The sequence below is a fragment of the Larus michahellis genome, chromosome 4, assembly GCF_964199755.1.
Source record: "Larus michahellis chromosome 4, bLarMic1.1, whole genome shotgun sequence".
Lineage (NCBI taxonomy): Eukaryota > Metazoa > Chordata > Aves > Charadriiformes > Laridae > Larus > Larus michahellis.
This window is the reverse complement of record NC_133899.1, coordinates 32,219,591-32,240,988: the sequence shown is the minus strand read 5'-3', so window position 1 is coordinate 32,240,988 and position 21,398 is coordinate 32,219,591. Positions and strand designations below refer to the sequence as shown.

General features: G+C 45.7%; 1 protein-coding gene across 7 annotated transcripts in view; it reads left to right on the top strand.

Annotated features, from left to right (window-relative positions):
• Window positions 1-292: 292 nt before the first annotated feature.
• Window positions 293-21,398, top strand: part of CEP170B (centrosomal protein 170B) — a 59,277-nt gene continuing 38,171 nt past the window's right edge. For 5 of the 7 annotated variants that reach the window (XM_074583815.1, XM_074583816.1, XM_074583814.1 and 2 more), the window contains exons 1-5: window positions 293-396; window positions 1,933-2,068; window positions 13,991-14,080; window positions 17,115-17,195; window positions 20,092-20,148. In XM_074583815.1, the coding sequence (XP_074439916.1) occupies window positions 1,964-2,068; window positions 13,991-14,080; window positions 17,115-17,195; window positions 20,092-20,148 (333 nt within the window). In that variant the 5' untranslated portion in view covers window positions 293-396; window positions 1,933-1,963. Of the gene's footprint in view, window positions 397-905; window positions 1,012-1,932; window positions 2,069-13,990; window positions 14,081-17,114; window positions 17,196-20,091; window positions 20,149-21,398 lie in introns of those variants that run through there. The other 2 variants (XM_074583812.1, XM_074583813.1) reach the window with 2 other exon arrangements.

Here is a 21,398-nt window from a genome sequence, read left to right as displayed (position 1 = left end):
AGGACAGCCGCACCCTGGTCAGAGGGGTGCCGTGAGGCTCTGCTGGCGCTGGGCGAGCCCCTCAGAGAGCCTGAAGCGAGGCATGCCGAGCCAGGGCAGGGCTGAGGGGCCGCCACCCAGACGTCCCGCCCGCCCTTGTCACACCTGCCGCTCAGGTGCCGCGGCGGGAGCCGGGCTGGGGGAGGTGGTGCGGGGCCGATGGGCCGGGGCCGGGGCCGGGCGGGGGAGGCGGTGGGGCCGCGGCCGGGCCCAGCGGCTGGAGCCGCCTCCTGACGTCGGGAACCTGCCGCGCGCGGGGGCGGGGCGGGGCGGGCGCCGGGAGCGGCCCGCGGGGCAGGCAGAGCCGGCTGGCGGGGCGCGGCGCCCGGCCTGCCACCGCGCCGAGGGCCGCAGCAGGTAGGGCGGCGGGGGACGGACGGGGGGCCGGGGGAAGGAAGCCGGGCCCCGGCAGACAAAGGGCCGGGCCCGCCCCGCGGCAGCGGGGGGGGACGCACGCCACGCCGCACCTGGCCCCGTGGCGGCCCCGGCCGGCGCTGCCCGCTGTCCCCTCAGCGGCGAGCGCGGCCCGGCCGGGGCCCTGGGGAGAGGGCCAGCCCCGGCGGCCGCCCCGCAGCTCGGCTCGGGGCTGGGCCGGCGGCTCCCGGCTCTCCTTCCCCGGGCGCTTTGTCGGGGAGGCGGCGTTTCCCCGGCAGGGCTGGGCGGCGGGGCCGCTGGCATGTCGTGACACGGGTACGGAAGCCCTTAACCGCCGGCTCCCAGAGCGGTTTTGCGTGTCCGCGGCCGTACAGAGGGCGGCGGGGTGTGTGGTCTGTCTTGGCCTCCCCTGCCCCAGGCCTGCGCTCTGCCGGGGGAGGCCATTCATCCTCCCGCGGGTGTCACCTGCGCGTCCCCGGGGCCGGCGGGGCGGGGGAGGCGAGGCCGGCGGGGAGGCCGGGGCGCGCCGCGCAGCCCAGATAAAATGGAGATCTCCTTCCCGCGGTACGTTTCGGAATGCAACTTCCATGCTGGGAGGTGGGTGAGGGGAAGGCGAGAGAGCCCGCTGTGTGCCACTTATATTTCCCTTCAGCCGGGGGGAGGAAAAGGCGATGCTGTGGGGAGAGGGGGGGGAGAGGCCGCAGGAACAGGCAGCCGGGCTGTGGCAGCGACAACAAACAGGTGTGGCCGGGAGAGCTCCCGATAAGCGCTGCTGCCCTCGCAGGTTACAGCCGCCTGCTCTGCTGCCTGTTGCGGGGGGAAGGAGGAGCGGGTGTACACCAAAACCCGCCGGTGGGAATGGCAGCCTGTGCTTCCCGTCCTGGGGTAGCAGCGCGGTCTGGGCTTTGGACCAGCTCATGCAGGAAGGGAGGGAGGGAGGAAGGCAGGATCTGTGGGCTCCCAACTTACATCAGTGTGGAAGTGGGATGAGCAATAGGGAGGCCATTCTCCTCCCAGCACCGGTGTAACTGCTCCTGGGAGTGTGCCGTGAAAGGTTATAGGAGCCAGGTTATGTCACCCTGCTGATGTGCTGGTCCAGATCTTTGATGATGGGGAAGCCGAAGCTGTGATTCGTGCACAGTGCTAGCGATGAGGAAATGTTCTGGAAACTATGTCTTTCTTTTTTTTTTTTCCCCACCATATTTCGTCATTTCATTGATTGGATTCAGCTGCATGCTTCATTTTTTTTTTTAAACAATCCTTCCCTCAGATCCTTAGTCTTACATTGCTTTGGGAATAGTTCCAGGGCTGCAGAGCTCCTGCACATGGCACATGGGAAGCAGATCCTGGCACACACTTCACAACTGCTTGTTGCCACAAGACATTTTTATGACATGAACACAAAGTGCAAGAGGCAGCGCTGGGTCCCATTGCACAGGGAAATTTGGGAACTGCAGCTATGTGCTGGTGTACTCCACACTTCATTAATAGCTCACTGTCGTGTTTTTTTGTGTTTAGGATGTATAAAGATTAAGTGCTAAGCGCCAAAATGAGTGTGACTTCGTGGTTCTTGGTGAGCAGCACTGGCATTCGCCATCGGCTCCCTCGGGAGATGATATTTGTTGGCAGAGATGACTGTGAACTGATGCTCCAGGTAACATGCTTTTTTTTTTTTTTTTTGTTATTTCTTGTGAAGATGCATTAGATGCAATGTAACGCTGGGGACGTGTAGAGATGTTGCATGCTTTCTTCAAATGACATCTTTTAAAAGCAACTTCCTTTTTTATGTTCAGTCTGCGGTTTCCATGAAGACTTCATATGTTTGTGAAGGTGCAAGTGAGGTTTCTTTCAAATTGCCATGTCATCAGATGGATAGGAGCTGTAGTGGTGGAAGATCAGTCAAATAGATTAACTACCTTCATGCTACTGAAGTAGAAAGCAAAGATAAACCATTCTGTCCTGCTCTGTGATTATGCTAATGTTATTTGTAGCATTTAATACATGCACTGTTTGCTAGTATGTGTGATTTGGACAGGTAAGGTTTTTTGTTTGCATATTTTACCCTTTAAATTTGATTAAATTGTCAGTGCTTGTATCTGTCACTTAGGGTTTTTTTTTAATTGTAGGAAATACTGATGTTTAGCAGAGAAACTAGCTCTTTTAGTGGGGTAAGGTGGTGACCTCTTCTAGAGTAATTGTGTTACTCGGGCAAACTTGCAGCTTCTGTTAGTGCTTCCCATACCAGCATGTGTCTCTGTTGGTCCTAATCCAACGTGTGTGAAGTGTTGACTGTGGTCTGATGTTTGACACCATAATGTAATGGACGTCACTCCAAACAAATGGATCTGGAATCTCGCAAAGAGCTTTTGACAGGAGCAGTTTAGCTCAGGAATTTATAGAAGCTCAGAATTAAATTAGTGTTTCTGCTAGACCCATGCTATGATTACTTAAATGCAAAAAAAATGATAGATTGCACCTGCCTGTCCCTGTTTTGCCCCTTTACAAAGGTGGCAAATGTGCCTGTTGGTGGCAAAATTAGGAAGCTGCCCAACAGGGACTCCCTTCCCTGTTGTTTCCACTGCTAACCTGGGCACAGGTATGTCCTAAATGCTTTGCTGATGTTCTACCAGGCAGGCTGTGTTTGTAGTTACTACAGAGATTTTGTATGATATGTTAGTGGGAGGTCTGTTTAGGGGAGTAGAGGTTCTTGTACGAGGTGTACTTGGAAGGCAAGGTGTTGTCTAGCTGTAATAAAATGTTAGTGTCCACAAAAGGAGAGCTTGCAGCGTTTGTACTGCTCTGCTAGCTGGCAGCGAATGGCATGGCTGTGCTGCAGTGGTAGAGTCTAAAGCATTCTCCTGTTTGAGAGCAGATTGTTTGTTTGGGTTTTCCCATGAATCACACTATCTTTTCTTTCATGTCTCTACATGTCTGACTGATGAGACATGTAAAGGTGAGACATTAAAAATATGTTCTCTCATGACTTGAATATACACAGTTGCCTTGGTTTCCAAAAATGTCCTGAGTTTTAGGGTGCCCATCTTAATACCTTTTGGAAGGAAGGTACTGCAGTTGTTTGTTTTTTTTTTTTTTTAAGTCAGGGTTCAGCACTCTTAGAATCACTTGTCTCAAGTTGTGCACCTTAAAATAAAAGTACCCATGTATCAGTCATGCTTAAAATGCATTGCTTCTTTCTCTGGTTAGTTACGGGGTTAAGTGGACAGTGTGGATTGTGAGCCACTCCATACCATGCGGAGTGTTTCTTGCTTCTTGTCAAGTCTGAGGTGGCTTGTCAGTGTTGCGTATGGACTAGCAACCTTGTGACACTCTATTTGCCATGGTCTTTTCTACAAGGTAAACGGCTTGAGATTACTGAAGGAGCCAGCAGTATCTGTGAGAGTGAAGTGTATTTGGGGGCTTGTAGGTGGTAGTGGTATTAAAGGAGGCTTTCATTATTTCATGAGAATGAAGGCTCTGGATTGTGTGAAAAAACCAACTACTTATGTTCGTGGGGTGAGTTACATGTGACCCTTTATAAACATATTAATTTACTATCTCCAGTAATAAAGCTTTTTCCAGGATCACATGTAAAGTCTTATTTTGAACAGGACAGCACATTATTTTCCTAGCTTTTCGCTTATAAAGGTGTTTTCCAGAGGTACCTTGGGCTCCAAATGAGATGATTGTAGTAAGACTCAGTGCGGAAGAGGGACTGAACAGAGACTTGATACTCAAGCAAAGTTGTGTGTCAGCAGGTGGAGGATGAGACCTAAAAATAGACTTTTTTCCTACTGTGACTGTCCATGTCACAAAATTGTTGTGCAGACTGGCACAATCATTTGTCTTGCAGAAAGCTTAAGAAGCAAGGCAGTTAACAGATGGACAGAGCTCTTGTGATAGTGTTTGCACCTGTAGTATTTCTGTGGTACTGACCGTGAAACCGTATATTCACTGCACAGTTGTTTTGCTTACATATTTCAAGATATTGGCATTTAATCCCTTACGGTGCACAACTGAGAGGAGACTGACGGTGTCTGGGGAACGGACTGGATGACCCGATCAGTGTTTTTTTGTCTCTAAGACACTTCCTGCTTAGTGATTTCATCATGACACAGTTTGTGGTTCCCTGTTGAGACCATGTGTATTAGATGGCGCGCAAACACATGACACAGAGATAACCCTTGTCCTGGAGACCTTGCAGTCTTGCCTTCCCGGTTTTGCTGTTTAGGAGTGTCTTGTGTTTTGGTATTTTTCTTGGAATATGTTGTCTGGAGGGATCAGATCCCTAAACAGCAAAAAAGATGGCTTTGTCACCAAACAATCAAGCTTTAGTTTCGCCTGTGTTTACTCATTTCATACAGGTACTAGGTTTGCTTTCTGGTTAACAAAGAGGGGAAGAAAGCCATAGTCTTTAAGCTTAAAATTAAGTAGGTTTGATAGTGGGGAAATATAATCTACCTTGAAATCTTCTATGCCTGCTAAGAGGATTAGAAATATTTTAAATGTTTTTGCAGCACTGTAAAGCTTCTAGTACAAGTAAATGCGAGATTTACATTGGGTTTGAATGTTAATGCATGGATGAAAATACCATGTAGCATAGCCTGGCGTGCACAGTGTTGTTACAGGGATTCAAGGGCTCGGTTCTGCCCTTTTGCTGAAGAACAGTGTTTGATTTCTTCAGCAGTCTTACTGGCTCCCTTCAGGTAACAGTCAACAAACAGCTAACAGCTGGAAATCTAGACCTTCACCAGCTTGCACTAGTGTGTTTTTTCTGTGGAGATTGGTGGTGATAGAAAGTAATTCTGGTGTTTTTTTTAATCTATTAAAAAAAAAAAAAAAGAAAAGAGAGGCTTTGGACCATCTTGAACAAAGTAATTCTCCCCCTCTCCCAACATTCTTCTTGGGAAATGTAGCTGCAGTTTTTATCAGCTTTGATCATTTGCTTAATGTGATGGCTCTTTACTCAGGGGACAAACATTTTGCAAACCACAAATTTTCACTTAACCATTAAAATCTTCTCCTCTGCCCCTGAACAAAGCCTCTTCTGCAGTTTTGCTAAATGTAAATATTTAATAGGAGGAGGTCATGATTTCCCTGTTTTTGTTTGAACGAGAGATGTTTATTGGAAAATTTCGGAAAGCAAAATGTTTAACCAGTGTTCCCTTGAGTATTTCGCTCTCTTTAGAGTGATGGTTTGGGCATGCTATTGTCCTGTGCCAGGTGAGGTTGTACATGTGAATGTGAGTTACAGTAAGAGTAGGTGCAGATGGTATGATGCTTTCTGTTTTATGCCTTTGTCCTGTGTTCCTTTTAAGACAGCTTGACACTTCCTATCAGGAGACACTGTTTTAAATTGCTTATACTCTTCTAAACTTCATAACTGTTTGGGATGAGAGTTTATTTTCCAAGCATCTGTTCTAGGCGGTGTGTTCTGGACATGCTCAGCTCCCTTCTTTGGTCTTCACTGTGAGCAACTCTGAGAAAAATGCAGTTTTCTTCATGTAAACTATTTAAAAGTATGTTTAACCTGTTCTTTGAAGTTCTGGCATTGTAGAACTCGGGGGTGATGCTTTTCAAGAGTGAAAGCGTAGGTCAGAGGTGATTTCTGCGCTCTCCCCCCCAATAATCTAAATGTGTTTGACCAAATTCCAAACCTTTGGGGGAAAAAAAAAAGAGTTGGGAGTTTGCATGTAGTCATCAGGGACTTGTTTGATGCTATTATCTTAAGTTGTGTTTCATCTGGGAGTGAGGTTGGTGAGGGGATGGGTTGGGGGACAGAACTGTCACAGGTTGGGCAAAGAGGAACTAGGTGCAGGGATGCACAAGGCTGGGGTTTAGACGTAAGAGCAACTGTGCTAGATTAGATCAAGGTGCATCTAGCCCAGTATCCTGACTCAGACAGTGGTCAAAGCGGCTGTCGAGGAAAGTGTGAGGACAAGCCAAGAGTATAATGATACTTGCAGAATATTTGCTTAACCTCATGACCTGTGATTCAGGAAGACAGAGGCCAGATCCTTGGATTTAATCATTGGATTTCTACTCTACAAAGCCTCACCAGGAGATTTAGATTTGTCTGAGCATGGAGGTGCAATAAGGAGTCTGTGATTTGTTCAGAGTGAGAGGAGGAGCAGCAGGACTTGGAAGAGTGGAGGGTGGTGCATATGAGGCAGAAGCTGTTCAGTGTGGGGAAAATGGGCATTACAGGACGTGACTGCTGAGCCTTAGGCCTGAGGTGGGCTCAAGACTCGCTTTTAATTCTGGTGTCAGCAGCTAGCTGTGAAAGCTCTAGCCAAGCATCTGTCACGGGTCCATATGGGACATTGCATGCTGCTTATGGTATTAATTAGTCGCTTCAAGTGCTAGGGGCTTGTGAGCTGAACATAAAAGTTCATTCTGCTGGTGAATTGGATAAACGGTTACTTGATAGTACTTAAATAGACATTTCCTTTTCTTAGCTTGCCTTGGTAAAAAAACTAGGGAATTACAAGCGTTCTAGGCACTGAAGGAACATTCTTAAGGGTGCTAAGGCAAATGTTTATAACTGCGGAGCAGTTACGACATATCAGTGTGAATATTGCGTGTGTAATCCTACTTCTGCCCCTGTGTATGTAGGCATGAAGATGCAATCTGTTATTGTGGCGTTACCGGATATTTTCTCCCCGCAGGATCTGTTCTGTGTTTGGTAGGCAGGGTGCACAGCGCACTCCGCAAATAATACAGTGTGATGGTGAACTCTGCGTGTATGTGACACCTGGTCAAATTAAGGTTTCATTGACCTGACATATCCTACCTTCCCCAGGCTGTACTTGATAATACAATGTCTCTCCTATGTAGTTTAGTAAGTGTATACATAAACAAGTGTGAATAGGTGTGGTGTAGTTTGTCTACAGCATTATGCTGGGAGGAGGCAGATGGTGTGAACTTGGTAGATTATCTTCTTCCTGGTACTTCCAGGTGAATTCACTGTGGTGCAGAAGTCATATCCCTCCATCACTCAAGTATTTCCTGCGTTGGGAGCTGCCAGTAGAAGCCATGGGGAATCTCTGCTGCCTTTTGTATCCGGACTGTCTTCCCCATGGAAGTGCGGGGCTGGAGTGGGAAGCTGTAGTCGGAACAGCGTGGTGCCCTGCTCTTGCTGTTTTGCTGCAGTTATCCAGAGGGTATAAACAAACACCTAAGTTAGTCCCAGGGCATTAGGAATTGCAGTGATTCCCCAGAGTCATTCATTAGGTGTCACCAGGGAAGTAGGTCTCTTACAGGCAGAAGGGAGAGGATCTAGCCTTGGGAAGGCTCTGCATTTTGACAAGTAGTGTTTTCAGGTGCCTGGGCAGCAGCTGTGAGAGGAGGGATGCACATCCCATATTTCTAGGCCTAGAGTTGTTTTTTTGTTTTCTGTTAATGTGCAGTTGATGGGAAGATTACGATGTCTGATGAAAAGTGGGTTGAGGAGGCTGGAGGCATGGCAGGAGCAGGAAACCTAGGAGGGGAGTTCATTGCTGGAGGCAGGGCAAGGAGGGGTGACGGTGGCACTGCAGGCAGGTGGTTATTAGGGGTGAGAGGGCCGCACGCAGCTGGCGAGGTGCTGGAAGCCTGGCCCAAGGAGGGAGGGTTTGTCCCTCTTCAGAGCAGGCAGGGGAAAAGGGGACCCCTTCCATGTCTGAGATCCTGATCCAGGCACTAGTACGCAATTTGGCTACGCTATAGAAGTTCAGGTTTTTGTCCCACCTGAGATGATGCTTTTCTGTGCCTCTTAGGTGGCCATGTAAAGTGAAAGGAAAACCAATGCATCTCTGGGCAGCATGTTCCCTGCCTGCGGTCAGGATGTGACCTTGGGTCACTTGAACTGGTGCTCCACTTTGCAAAAGGGTAACTGGCAAGCAAACACCCATTCTACCCCAAAATAACGGGTTAAGTAGTTATGGGAACTATGCCAGCTTCCAAATCCCTTTGCCAAGCCGTGGGGATTACAGTTCCATTTTCCTGGGGGATTTCTCTCTTTTGTTCAGTGCCTTATTTTTTGCATGAATACTCAGGCTCTGGTCCTACCACAGATCTGCTAAGCCTGTGATCTTGAGTGCAGCAGAGCTGAAGGCAGGAGCCTCTGCAGCTCAGGAGCTGTAAAGTGAGTCCAGCCCCAGGATGAGGTGGCCACACTTGCTGAAGAGACATTTGTCTGCTTAGGCAGAGCCATTTAGAAACAGGCAACACATGCCCCTGGGAGCAATCAGGCTGCCTCTTGTGGGGCTGTCTCACTTGCAACCAGCCTGGGGCTGGACAGACGATTCACTAATGTTCTGGAAAAGTATTGAAGCGGCCAGTACACACAACTCTGTGAAATGCGTTGTGGTGAAAGAGGGAGACACAGTGTTCATATCCATCATTAAATGTTATCTGGGGTTTTACTTTTGTGGAGCAAAAATTGTATTTTGGGCCAGAATGCAAGGGATTCTTTTTTTTTTTTTTTTTTTTTACTTTTAAATTTGGCTTTGTCTGTCTCCCTTCTAAAGTGGGACACTGGGAGAGGTTTGTATTTCCTTACTGGGACACTTGTGCAGAGCACAGTACTGGCAGAAATGTAACCTGTTCACTATGGAAAGTATTTGAGCAAATGTTTATTGCGTGCTGCCACCAGAATGCTGCAGTTATCCTGTGCCAGACGTGCACAACAGACTGCAGTGAGGAATAGGGAAACTGCTCTCGTTTGTTTATTTTATCTCCAGTACCACAAGGCCTTGTGGCAGTGGCAGGGCTAAGGTCCAAATCTCATACCCAAGCAGTAGGTTTTTGCCTGTGGTAATTCTCCTGGGGAAGAAGTAGCATCTGTATCTATGTAGACAGCTGAGCTGCGTCTGCTCCCCAGCCCTGTGGGGAAACACAGGCTGTCTGGCTGTATTTCTCCTCCTGCCTTCCTAAGCAGGTCTTGTTTTCCTATGGGTTTTGCTTGGCACCTCTGCAGCTTGTGGTTTCATCCCCAGTGCCCTGTTCTGTGTTTCAGGCCCTTCACCAAACACAAACCTGTAGGGCATCTGCAGTGCACGTAGCCAGCATGATATGGATTTCTGTGGAGACTCCTGCGTGCTTCTGATGCTGCTTTTGCTGCTCCCATGCTAAGCAGGGGTTTTTGCTGATTTGATGCATGCAGTGTTGAGAATCACAAGTGAGCTGCCTGGTTCCCTGTCTGATTGGAAGCTGGTGATCCAGGATGTTGGTACTAGTATGGGACTGGCAGACCCAGTGGTGCTATTCCTGTCTGTGATTTGGACTATCTGTTTAATAATGATCTCGGTAGAAAGAAGAGCTATAAAATACCTCCGTCTTCAGATGTATGCCACATGTGCCTTTTGTCTACTAGGCATTTAAAACATGATGCATTGTAGGTAGTATGTTGGAGAAGCAGGACAGCCTTATGTTAGGAAGTGATTTGAATGTCTGGAAATGCAAGCCCTGGATGAGCTTTAGTGTAGTAACAAATCAGTGTCCATGTTTTCCCTTCAGGGAAGCGTAAATGTTTTTAATCAGAAAAGCAGACATTGTGTTTTCCCAAGAGTTGTTTTCGTTTGATAACAGGTCCAGCATTGGGACACATTGAGAATGCTGTGTTCTTCCTTCATTCCCACCCTCTCGGAGTTTAGCCTTATTTCTTGCCTGCAGATCACTAGTGCTTAGGAGGACACCTCACTTCCCTGCCTGCTTTTCCCCTTATTGATCTCATCTGAGGTGCTCCAGCTCTGGTTTAGTTGTTCAGATCCAAGGAGGATCTCGGTGATCCTTGCCATAGCTCAGGAGTGCTGCTCACCCCATTGTAAGTACTTTTGTGGTGGAACAGATGAATTGCAAGGGTGTATCGGTTATTTTCTGCTTTTGATATCTGGGTATGGGCACTCCAGTTTTTTTTAACTCTTTATTGGAATATATTTTTTTTTTTTCCTCTTAGATGCCTGTGTCCCCTCTTGACACATGGATCAGTCATGCCTTTTGTTGTGGTGATTTTGCTTGATCGTAAGTAAGGCTCAGTATTTGGTGCAAGTGTGCATTTAAGCTAGGGAGTCCTCTTATATTTGTGATTCAGTTGACTTAATTGCAGCTTTTCAATTTATAGTTGCCCAAAATCTTTCCAGTGGAATTGCAGATGTTTGGGAGCTCTGCACCCATAGGCTGTTCTGTAACATGTGTCAACTCAGGCTTCTTAAATCGCTTTCTGTGATTCAATGGGTCATGCATTAGAAACCACTGTCCTGCTGCGTTGAAGTGACTTGTGCAGGACTGGTCTCAGTCTGGAAACTGGTTAGTTTTTTCTTTGGCAGTGGGATTGAGGCAGTCTGCTCCTCTCTGAGAATAAAGGCACGATCAGCCGTTGGGTTGCTGCTGCCACTGCACACAAGAACAGTTTACATTAAATGTGACTGATGTTGAAATAAACCACACCTCAGTTCTCAAGTAAGAGCGACCTTTGGCAAGTCTGCATCAAAATAAATAAGGTGTGATTTTTAGTTATTTTAAGTTGAGTTTCCTTGGAGACAGGCCCTTAGGAACTCTTGCTGCCAGTTCCTGTGATGTTTGCTGGTTTAACATAAACAAAACTAAGAAAATTCCTCCGTTCTCCACAAAAGCATGAAATTTCACAGAAGTGTGATCTGTGTAACAGTTTGCTGTGTTCATCTTTAAAGAGATGCTGAGAGGTCGTATCAACACTGTGGGTCAGATTTTGCGTATCGTTTTGACTCCTTTTGCAAAGGGCCATGTTGAACACAGCTGAAGCTTCCTTAGAAGATGGGAAGTTTTGGCATAAATTGGTTCCTTTGGTGATCTCTTCCTGCTTTTATGTAGGGGAATGTCATGCTGCTGGAATACATCTCTGCTCCCCTGTGATGACTGTCATCTGGTTTGGGACCCCTGAGTGGCTGTAGTCAGCTGTTGTAAAATACAGTAGCCCAAAGGCTGAGCCGACTTACATCAGGGTCAGATGCGGGACAAATTGAATTTTTGGGAGACAGCTGATTCCCAGAAATAAACCCTTTTTTAAATGACTTGTGATTCATTTAAAATCAGATACCAGATAAAATCTACCCTAATTTTTTGTCTGGATTAGCTTTTTGGGGTGGAGACCTTTCTGCCCTTAGAAGGGGACTAGAGGGATTGTTCTGCCTTTAGAATCTGTTAATCTTTAAATGAGTCTCTATGATGTGCTGTAAAAAGCTAAAGCAAACACTGCTGCAACAGTTAATCAACGTTCCCTCACATCCTGTTGGGAACAGTGATTGATGTCCACAGTTTTGGGTAGCAGAGGGATCAGGGAAGACCTTGCACCTGTGCTGTGCAGGCAGGACCCCTGTGCGTGGTTGTCTTTTGAGTCCAGCAGGATGAAATGTAGTTGTATAAATGCCCATTGACTGGGAAAGGGGACTTCTACCCGATGGTTATGGGTATGGACCCTGGGCAGGCAGGGTGGTGGAAGGAGACCCTCTTGCATCCTCCCAAAGGATGTGAGGGACTGTGTGGCAGGTCAGGTACAGCTCTAGCTCGTGTAGCACCAGCTGCTGCAATACATGGGGCTGCGGCTGGAGATGTTCCCATCCTTGGGGCCGTGTGCTGAGATGCAGGTCCTGGGCAGCATCCCTCAACCATCCTTACCTGGACCATCCTTGCCTTATGCTGCACACACCTGCCACAGCCACTTGGGTGACAGCACATTGGACTGAGGGGCGGCATCTAATGTGCATAATAACAGAGAGAAGCAGCAGCTTCACACTGCAAATACTTAAGACTTGCCCTGGCTTGAGGTCGGGGTCAGACACCAATTGTGGGTATTACATGGGGCCAAGAGGTTTGCGTGTGCCCTTCCTGGGAGGGCATTGCTATGCATCACGTCCCACGTTTAGGGCTTGGTGTAGCAGGAGATACAACTGGGGTGTCCCCAACCATGTTGTCTCTGCCTTTCCCACCAGTTGTTTTTTCTTTTGGGGAGCGATTGCTGTCTGAGCAGCACCATTCAGGCATCAAAACATTGAGTACTGCCTTATTTTTCAGCTGGGACTCGTGAGCTGACACCTTGTAAATTAAGCAATGTGTGGATAACTGTATTAGTGAGGCAGCTGGCGGCTTGGAGTCACCTGCCCCTCTCCTTGCTCCCTCTGCTTGCGGTGGCATGTCATGAATGGTGTGAAGGACATCGGGAGGTGAAAAGGGCAGTCTTCTGGCCAAGTATGTGCTTGCTTCATATTGGTGCTTCAGGGTTATTCTGGAGGACAGGTCTCCTGGAATGACATATGCTCTGCAGGGGGAGGAGGTGCCATTTATCAGCTGTTGAAATATTACCAGTGTGCTTGACATTGGCAGGAGCAAAAAAAATTCCTGCAAATGGTAGCAGTTTGTCTGGAAAAAACCTCTGTGTTTTCACCAAGGAATTCCCCTGAAACAATCTTTGCCTCTGCATACTTGCAAGGAAGTAGATGATGGCTTGCTGAGAGCGGTGCTGTGGAAACCAGCGTGTTCATACATACTGGGAAAAGTGAAGGACTTTCACCAAGAACTTGTTGGTCAATGCCCAGGAAGAGGGGGATTAGCTGACTTAGAGCCTGGCTCGTCTCCCCGCTCTGGTAGCTTGCCCTACCCTCTCCTGGCCTGAGATACCAGGGAGGTCTCAGAGTCGTGTGTGCTTGCTGATGGAGTGACTGGTTCCAGTGACTGTTTGAGGTCAACTGCAGCAAGAATTCCAGTTACGAGAGGCAGTAGGTCTAAATACAGTCTGGTGTCTTTATAGCTGTGACACACCATATTTCAAAATTATTCAGAGTTTTTATTCTAACACTTCTTCCTCAGAAGTCTCACACTATTCCTGCTGAAGTGTCATATTCTGTTTTGAAGATAAAATGCATTTGGTACCTGAGCATTGTGGCAAAGACAGTGGCACCAAATCACTGTCCAGTTCAGTGTTCTCAAATATAGCTGTAAATTAGAATTTTCCTGGAGTTGCTTTCTTTCTCATCCCAAGTTTACTCACCTCCCTCCAACTTGGAAAACATCCTAGAGTTTAAATCAACTCTGGGACGTAATCCTGGGAACAGTACACATTGTTGTGAATAAGTTTGGTTTGTAACTTAAGAAAATGTTTTTTTTCTCTTTGAAAAATAGGAAGAAATCATCCCAAACAGGAATGTCCCTGGTGATGAGGCCACCGGCTTCAGCTGGTGAACAGTGGAGCTCTTCTAGTTTGCACTGGATGAGATCCTGCCCCCTGGGCTTTCAGTTGTACTGGTTTTGTTTTCAATGTGTATTGATATAATTTATTGAAATTATGGCGCAGTCTTGACAGCCTTCAGTGATTTTTTTTTTTTTTTTTTCCTTCCACTCTCCATGCAAAAAGTGTCTTGTCTTCAGTGAGGTGTTTAGACGACGATGGAAATGTTTACTGTTTATCCCTTGGTTTTTTACAGTAGTAAATAATATTTAATCATTCTTGCTTTTCCCCTCTCTCCCCCTACCCCATATCAAGTTAGTTTAATGTCTAGATGTTACTTTGATTAACAGTGTCTCTTATGCCTGACCAGTCTCACATTCATTGTGCTTTCATTGCCAGTCCCGCAGTGTCGATAAGCAGCATGCTGTAATCAACTATGACAAGGAGAAAGACGAGCACTGGGTGAAGGATCTCGGGAGCTTAAATGGCGTAAGTAGCAAACCTCCTGGCTGATGGAGGCAAACGCGTGGCGTGTTGAGTCTGCAAGCGCTTGTGCACTTACTTAATTGTACTGTTAGACCCTTTTGGGTCACTGCATCTGTTGGCATGAGTTAAGCTAAACACACATAATTATTTGCAAGACCTGATATGGAGGTTATGTAGCATGTCACCTTACAGGAGGAAAGCTTTGGTGGATATTGTATTTCTTTTTTTTTCTGTTGTCCTTGCAGAATAGTTCAGGGCTCACAAATCATAGAGCCTCTTGCAAGAGAGAAGGAAATTAAGTCTTATTTTGGGGATATTAACATTAAACTGGTGAAGATTCTGGAGCAGCTGTTCAGCATGAGCACAGTGACCTTTTGGCAATTCAGTTGTCAGTGCATGGAACAATTTATGGGATGATGAGACATTTAAATTCTTTGGGGAGAAACTATTTAAAACCACCTCTTTTTTTTTTTGTGTATATATAATAAAAATTGCTCTTTTGCCTGCCTTGAGCCTGGTTTGTGTAAAGACTGAGGGATAATGTGAGCCCAGAACACGGAGCTGAGCCTGCCTGAATCTTAACCCTTGCTGTGGTTCTGATTCACGCAGTGGTGTTAGGCAGCTCGGTGAGGGCTTTGTCTGTCCACCTGAATTCTGTGATTTTTTTTTTAAATACACCGTCTTAGTTAAAACTGTCCTGATGTCATAGCATGCCTCTTTTTTGGCTGTTCCTTCACACCAGCAGAGCTATTCCTCTGCTGGAGCAGGTCTAAGCTAGATTCACATAATTGCCTTCCCAGCAGGAGTTTTACTGCAGTCATTGTTTTGGGCTTAGAAACAGAAGCCCTCCACCATCACAACCACAAAACCACAAGACGAACCCAGAAACTTGTACAAAAACAGTGGCCAAAGCAGACCTCAACTGTTCTGCCTCTTCTGGCATCTGAAAACAGCAAGAATGAGTGTTAATCCTTCTCAGCCTAGTAGCTGAAGGCACAGAGCCTTGCTGAAATGGGACTATTTCCAGTAACTGGTCTGGGCTTTAGCTGGATCCCTGGTTCAAAACCAGTGGTATTTAACTCATGGCAGCAACATAGCAGCTGAAAATTCTGCTTGCAAGAGAGGGAAGGCTTGTACCACTAATTCTTTTCCAGCTTCACATGCTAAAGCATATGAATTTACAACACTTTTATAATCAGTTATAATTTTTATATAAATATAATTTTTATAATCATTTTTATAATCTTCTGCAGCTGGTCAAAACACACTTCTGTTGGAGAAGACTGATATGGCCAAACTGAATTTATTTTGCATGAAACAAACATAGGTCCTTATTTGAAAATTTTCATGAGAACTTGTTTTCCCCCCTGAAACTAAAAAAGATCACTTTTGAGGACCCTGAGTTTAATTCCATTTTCAGAATTTGCTTTTATTTTGTATTTACTTTATGGCTTGTGAACAATGCATTGTATGGCTTGCTGGATAATCTGGTTCATATTCATTGTCCAAAAGTTTTGTATTGTTTTTATTCTAATGTTCAGCTGATTCTGCAGTCTCTGTTATGGCCTTTTGGTTTTGAAAGTAGTGTTTCTATCTGCAATAAGCAGTTTCCTTGTGCTATTTTATTTGAAGTAACCATGGATGAATAGGTAACAACATCAAAATGGGTTTTCTTGCATACTTCTGTTTGCAGAAAATTCAGCAAATAATCATTCCTGTTCAAGATCTGACTGTTGTGGGATTTTAAAATATTAAAAAAAATTAATGCAAATAGGAATTCTGTGCCTTTTAATCAGCTTTACTGCTTTTATTCTGAAATTACAGGCCTGTTCCCCAGCTCTTCTGTAAATTGCCAGGAAGCTGGGGGCTGTTGTCTGCTGAGGTTCTAGTTTCCTGCTCTAGCATTTATTTTTCCTCTGTGGTTAATACTTGGTCTTGTCATGCATGTTTGGCTTGGCTGAGGTGGGAAGGCAGAAGGAGAAGACTGTGCCTCAGTGGTGAAAGCATGTAAATTGATTTTTCTAGCATAGCATAGCTGTGTTTGTACTGAGGCTGCAAAGACGCAGAAGCGGGTTCCTGGTCTGTGAGGCTGGGTGAATCCCACCTTGCGAGGTATGGTAACTCCAGGTGCAACTGAGTGTCTCATTCCCACCAGCACACTGGTGCTTCTTCAACTAAGTTCCTGATTTATTTTTATTTGGCCTGGGTTATTACAAAAGTACATGGGTTTATTTGTGAAAGATGTCCGTGAGTCCTTGATTTGTTTCTCTGCTGTTCTGCGAGAATTGTTTCTTAGGGGGTCCCCTCGGAAAGCAGGCATTTGACACATCCGAGATATTTGTTCACAGCTATGAAGTACATTTCATGCACCTTTATAAAGATAACTTAGTTTCTTTGTGTCTCAATTAAACTGCCCGGAGCATAGGAAAACAAGTGTGCAAATCTTTTGCGTGAGGGGCCTGTTCTACTGATGCGTGATGCCTTGGACAATGTGGCCTCAGACATCATGGTGATGCCACTGCAAATGCTTGTATTCCTGTGCATTTTCATTTCCCCCTTCCTCTGTGATAGGCTTGGTTTGTTAAATTGTCAGGCCCTGGGGCCGACACCAGTCTTATTTGACATCCAGTGGAAAGCTGATTCCCAGCTCAGTAATTAGAGTTGCACCATTTGCTGCTCTTGCTGGTTGTGAAGGGCAGAGGAGAACCAAGAGGATCTAAAGTTCCTAACTTCAGGCATGTCATTTCCGTGTTCAAGTTGGGAACTAAAATTTCATTTGCAGTTGGTGGAAAGGCAAATCTCCCTAGAGGTCCCTTCAGAGCACCTTGCTTTGAAGCATAATTGGGGTGCTCTAACTTGCCCATGGGAGCTACTTGCTGGTGTTGATTTTTCTAGGCAACTTAGCTCCTTGCCTGGCTGACTTTGTGCTAGTGCACCCCGAATGTGTGTAGTGCTGTTGACAGATGGGCATGGCTGTCCATGTTGCGTCACCTTGATACCCTCAGTCAAAAACCATTCCTGTGCTTCTTTCTTGCAGACATTCGTCAATGACGTAAGGATTCCTGACCAGAAGTACATCACCTTAAAACTGAATGATGTCATTCGCTTTGGTTATGATATCCTTCTCATCTGAAGAGGGAGTGGGATGTGGTCTTTGATTGGGTTTTGTGCTGTTTGCTGCATGGAGAGTTAACAGTGCTAATTGTGACTAATGAATAAGGGTGTTTGTTTTGCCTCCTGAGCCTTTGGATGGCTCATAAGCTTTTGTTTCTCCACCATGGACCTCATTCAGAGCATATTAATCGTGACACCTGCTACCTTCATTGGCATTTGAATCAGGCCCTGCACTGGCAGTAGTGACTGTGGAGGTGCCTCTTCTGTCTCTTTCTAAGGAAGGAGTTTTTTTTTCTTTTTTTGGGGGCGGCAACTGTAGCTGGTACCAGCCAGGGGGCAAACATATTTCATATGCTTATGTATGAACTAGCATCTTCCTATTTCTTTTCATCCATCTTGTGTGGTTTTGTTTATCATTTCACCCAAATGCTTGCTTTCAGATAATTTGCAGGTCTTCAGCCTTGAATGTTTAACTTTGGGGCTTGTGGTCAGAGCCTTGACTCTATATCGATTTAAGTTTGCCTGTGCAAATTGCTTCTGCCACAAAATGCAAGAGAAAATCTCTGTTTAGTAATAGCAAATTTCACCTCTGAGGGAAGCTAGGCTGCAGTTACTGATTTGTTTACAGAGTCACCAATCCTGCCAGCATCTGCTAAAACACCTTTGCCTTCATCCCTTTCCTCTTTATCCTGATGTGACTGTATGACTGGCTATAAGTATAGATGTTGGAATGGCTTTCTGAGCCTGCAGAGCGACAGTGGTAAGTAGAGGCTCCTATTGCTGCCTTTTTATGAAATCTAATCTTTTTTTCCACTTTTTTTTCATTGCTTCTATCTGCCAAACTTTACCCACTCAGGCTGAATTTAGAAGTAGCAAGTGTCTTCTCCAGGTTTCTTTTTTCTTTCGTGGGGAAATTTCAATTAAAACAGTCCAGACATTTCTGAGAATAGAGACAGAGACTAAGTTCCGCCGTTGTGGGGGAGGAAGTGTTTGGCTGGAAAACTCTTGTGCATCCTTGACCCCAAGGCCACATTCTTGTGCCTTTTGTTGTCCCTATGATAATCAGTTTGTGCTTGGCCATATATAGCCCTTGAAATATTCCAATCGTGGAGCCCAGAGAGCTGAAGCAGTGAGGAGAGGCTGAGCCTCCCTGGCCTTCCAGGGATCTGGGTCCCTCAGCTCTAGGCAGTGATAGTGCAGGGGCACTCACTGTTGCAACAGGGATGCTTAAAATGATGTGCGTGCAGTTCTGGATCTGCTGGAAAAGAGGGTTTTCTAGGCCTTGTGTAAGATCATACTTTTGGTCTCGGTCTCCCTCTGTCTCTTGCCATTTTGGAAATAACACATCTTTGCTTCACAGTGGTATTTCTTTTTTTTTTTTTCTTTTTTAAAGGGAGGTAGTTGCTGAATCTTTTTTGAAAAAGAAAAAAGATTATTTGCCTTCAGGTCAGTATTTGAACAAGGTGCAGTTGATGAGGACTCAGGCATAAATGGGGGGAAAAAGTACTGAGTAGCCCCTTACTGAGTGTTGCCCAATAAAAGAGCACTGTCATCTAGAATTGTGTCATTAATGGTGGCATCCCAGTGCACGTGTGATAAAGCCTGTTACAACCTCATAGGCAACCTCAGTTCTAGCTTTTCTTGACTTCGCAAATGTTTTTTTGATGTAGCTGATCGTGTGTCTTCAGGTCTCTAGATGTGTGGAGAAACTCGTAGAAGATTTGCTGTGAACTCCAGTCTAGTGAGGGCATAAGCCAGTGCCTAGAGCATGGGTAGGTTTTAATGGCTGTGATACAGGTTTAAACTTTTTATAGAAAGCAATTCTGAGTGCTGAGCAGCTGAGTTGAAGTGTTTAGTCCTGCAGTCCTTACATGGATATTCATGTGAAATGAATGAGTGCATTTACGAATTGTAGAATTTATTGCCCTCAACGGGAAAACTATAAAGAATGTAGGTTTCAGAATCATCTTTTTACTTCAGCGTAGTTGCTATGGCAGTTACCATCTCTTCCTCTTCTTTGCAGCTTCAGTGCCACTCTTTAGCAGTGCTTTCTGTACATACCGCGTTCAGCTCGGTGTGGACGGCAGCATCCCCTGAGCTCTGTGAGTCAGCTATGTGCTGTTGCATAAGAGTGTTTGTCTCTCTTCCATTTACAGTTTCACTTACCGAGACTGTGCAGAGTTTCCCTGCTATGCCAGTATCACTTGGTTTATTTTTAGTCTAACATTTTCCATCTTTTCTTTTTCCTCCCCTTTGCTCTGTGCTGTGCTGATTGGATTTTTCATGATGACATTGCCAGATGCTTTTTTTTTTTTTTTTTTAACGCAGTGTTGCTGAGGATTATTGCCTAGGCTCAACCATGTTGAACGCCTCCCTTCCTAGGAGGTCATGGCAGCTCGTGACCTGATTTACTTTTCATCTGGGAAACCGCAGTGGCTGAAAGGCCTTGTCAGGGCAAGAGAGCACCATAGGGCCAAGCATCCCTTCAGGGAGCTGAACTCCACAGTTCCCATGCCCCATCTTGGCCAGGATACTATGGGGAGAGAGTGGTCTGCCCGAAGATGCCAGCTGGGTGGAGAGGAGCGGGGTGTGAGTTGAGTCAGGGCTCTGGTTGCTCCCTGGGTCCTGCACGGAGCTGCTAGCACTTCCCCAAGCTTCTGCCCTGCCCCCCTTGTCTCCTGCCCTTCGCTTGGCGTGGGTCTGGCCAGCAGACGTGACTGCACGCCCTTGCAAAACATGCACAACAAAGACCATGGTGGGGTACAGTGGAGTCAAACTTTTAATACCCTACCTATTTTAAGCTTTTCTGGTTTTACGATCTTGTTTTCTTTCTGTGACTAAGTGCTAGATTTCTCTGCCCATCCAGTTACTTTGTGGTTTCCTTAACAAGTTCTGTACATTCGAACATGTATGTCCTGGAACAAATTCAACACAAAGTCCCAGAAGAAGCATTAAAGGTAAGGGTGTCTGTGTGTAGGTGCATTTTTTTAAAAATCAGCTGCTCTAGTCATGGTCAAGCAGACTGAAGCATTAAAATACTCTTGACAGCAGTGATATGTTCCACAATGTGAGGCTCTCCTGGGACTGAAGCTTAATAAAACCTTCCTTTGAGGAGAGTTACATTTCCTAGTTATCTCAGCTCTGATCTCTCTTATCCCTGTGCTAACACGTAGATGAAGTTATTTATTGTTTCATGACTGCCAACAAAAAAAGTTACTAAAGCTGTAACGTATTAAAGCACAGTCAGCCCACTAACTTGTGGGTGAAGCACAGCAGAGCTTGTTCCCTCCCAGAAGTGGAGCACAGATGACTTTTTCTGAGCATGGTGACTTAGGCCAGCTCCATCACACTTCCTCCAGCAGGCTGAAGTTTGCTTAATTTATTCCTGTAAATCATCTCATTTTTGCCTTCAAGCTCCCAAGTTTTACTTACTGAGTAGTCCTCTTATGAGTGAGGTGTTTTTTAAACAAAGAGTTCAGTAGCAGGTACGAAATAGTCAAGCATCCTTTTATCTAAGGCAGAAAAGCACCCCCCTCTAGGCAAGAAAGCTGTCATGTTCAGCTAGGGACTGGGCTATCAGTGCCAAGCATCACCTCGTGGCTAGCAGATACTGTCTTAGCCCTGGTTCCATGTTTAGGACTTGGAGAGGATCATAAATGTAACGGCTAGAATTGGACAAATGATTCATTGAATTTACTCAGGGGTAATCTGGATGGGTACACCCTTTTATTAATTTACTTGTAAAAAAACCACTTTTAAATAGCACATTTTCTATATTAATGTGGAGCCTGTTTTAAGGCAGAATCACTTTCCTAGCTAGAGAGAGGGTTTGGAGAGAAGTAATTAAAATATATTTTAATTGCCTTTGCTGAAAAACTGAGATAATGCAGATGAGTGCCCTGAAAGAATTTATAACATTGCTTTAAGAACAGAGGGGATTTCAGGATCTGAATCTTGAATGGAAGATGGCCTAAGTTCTTATTCCTCTCAGTTTATTCTTTAAAGGGTTTCCTAAATAGCTATTTTACAGAGAAAAGTCACAGTGACCTTCTCATGAACTAGAATTGTCACTTAATATCTTCCAAGGGGGTATTGGAAAGCCTCTCAGTTGGCATTTCTGCTGTCCTGTAGCCTCTACTCAGGTGGTCTTTCTTTTTATTGCAGAATATAGCTGCGGTATTAGCCTTTGCATGATCCATTTGCGGGG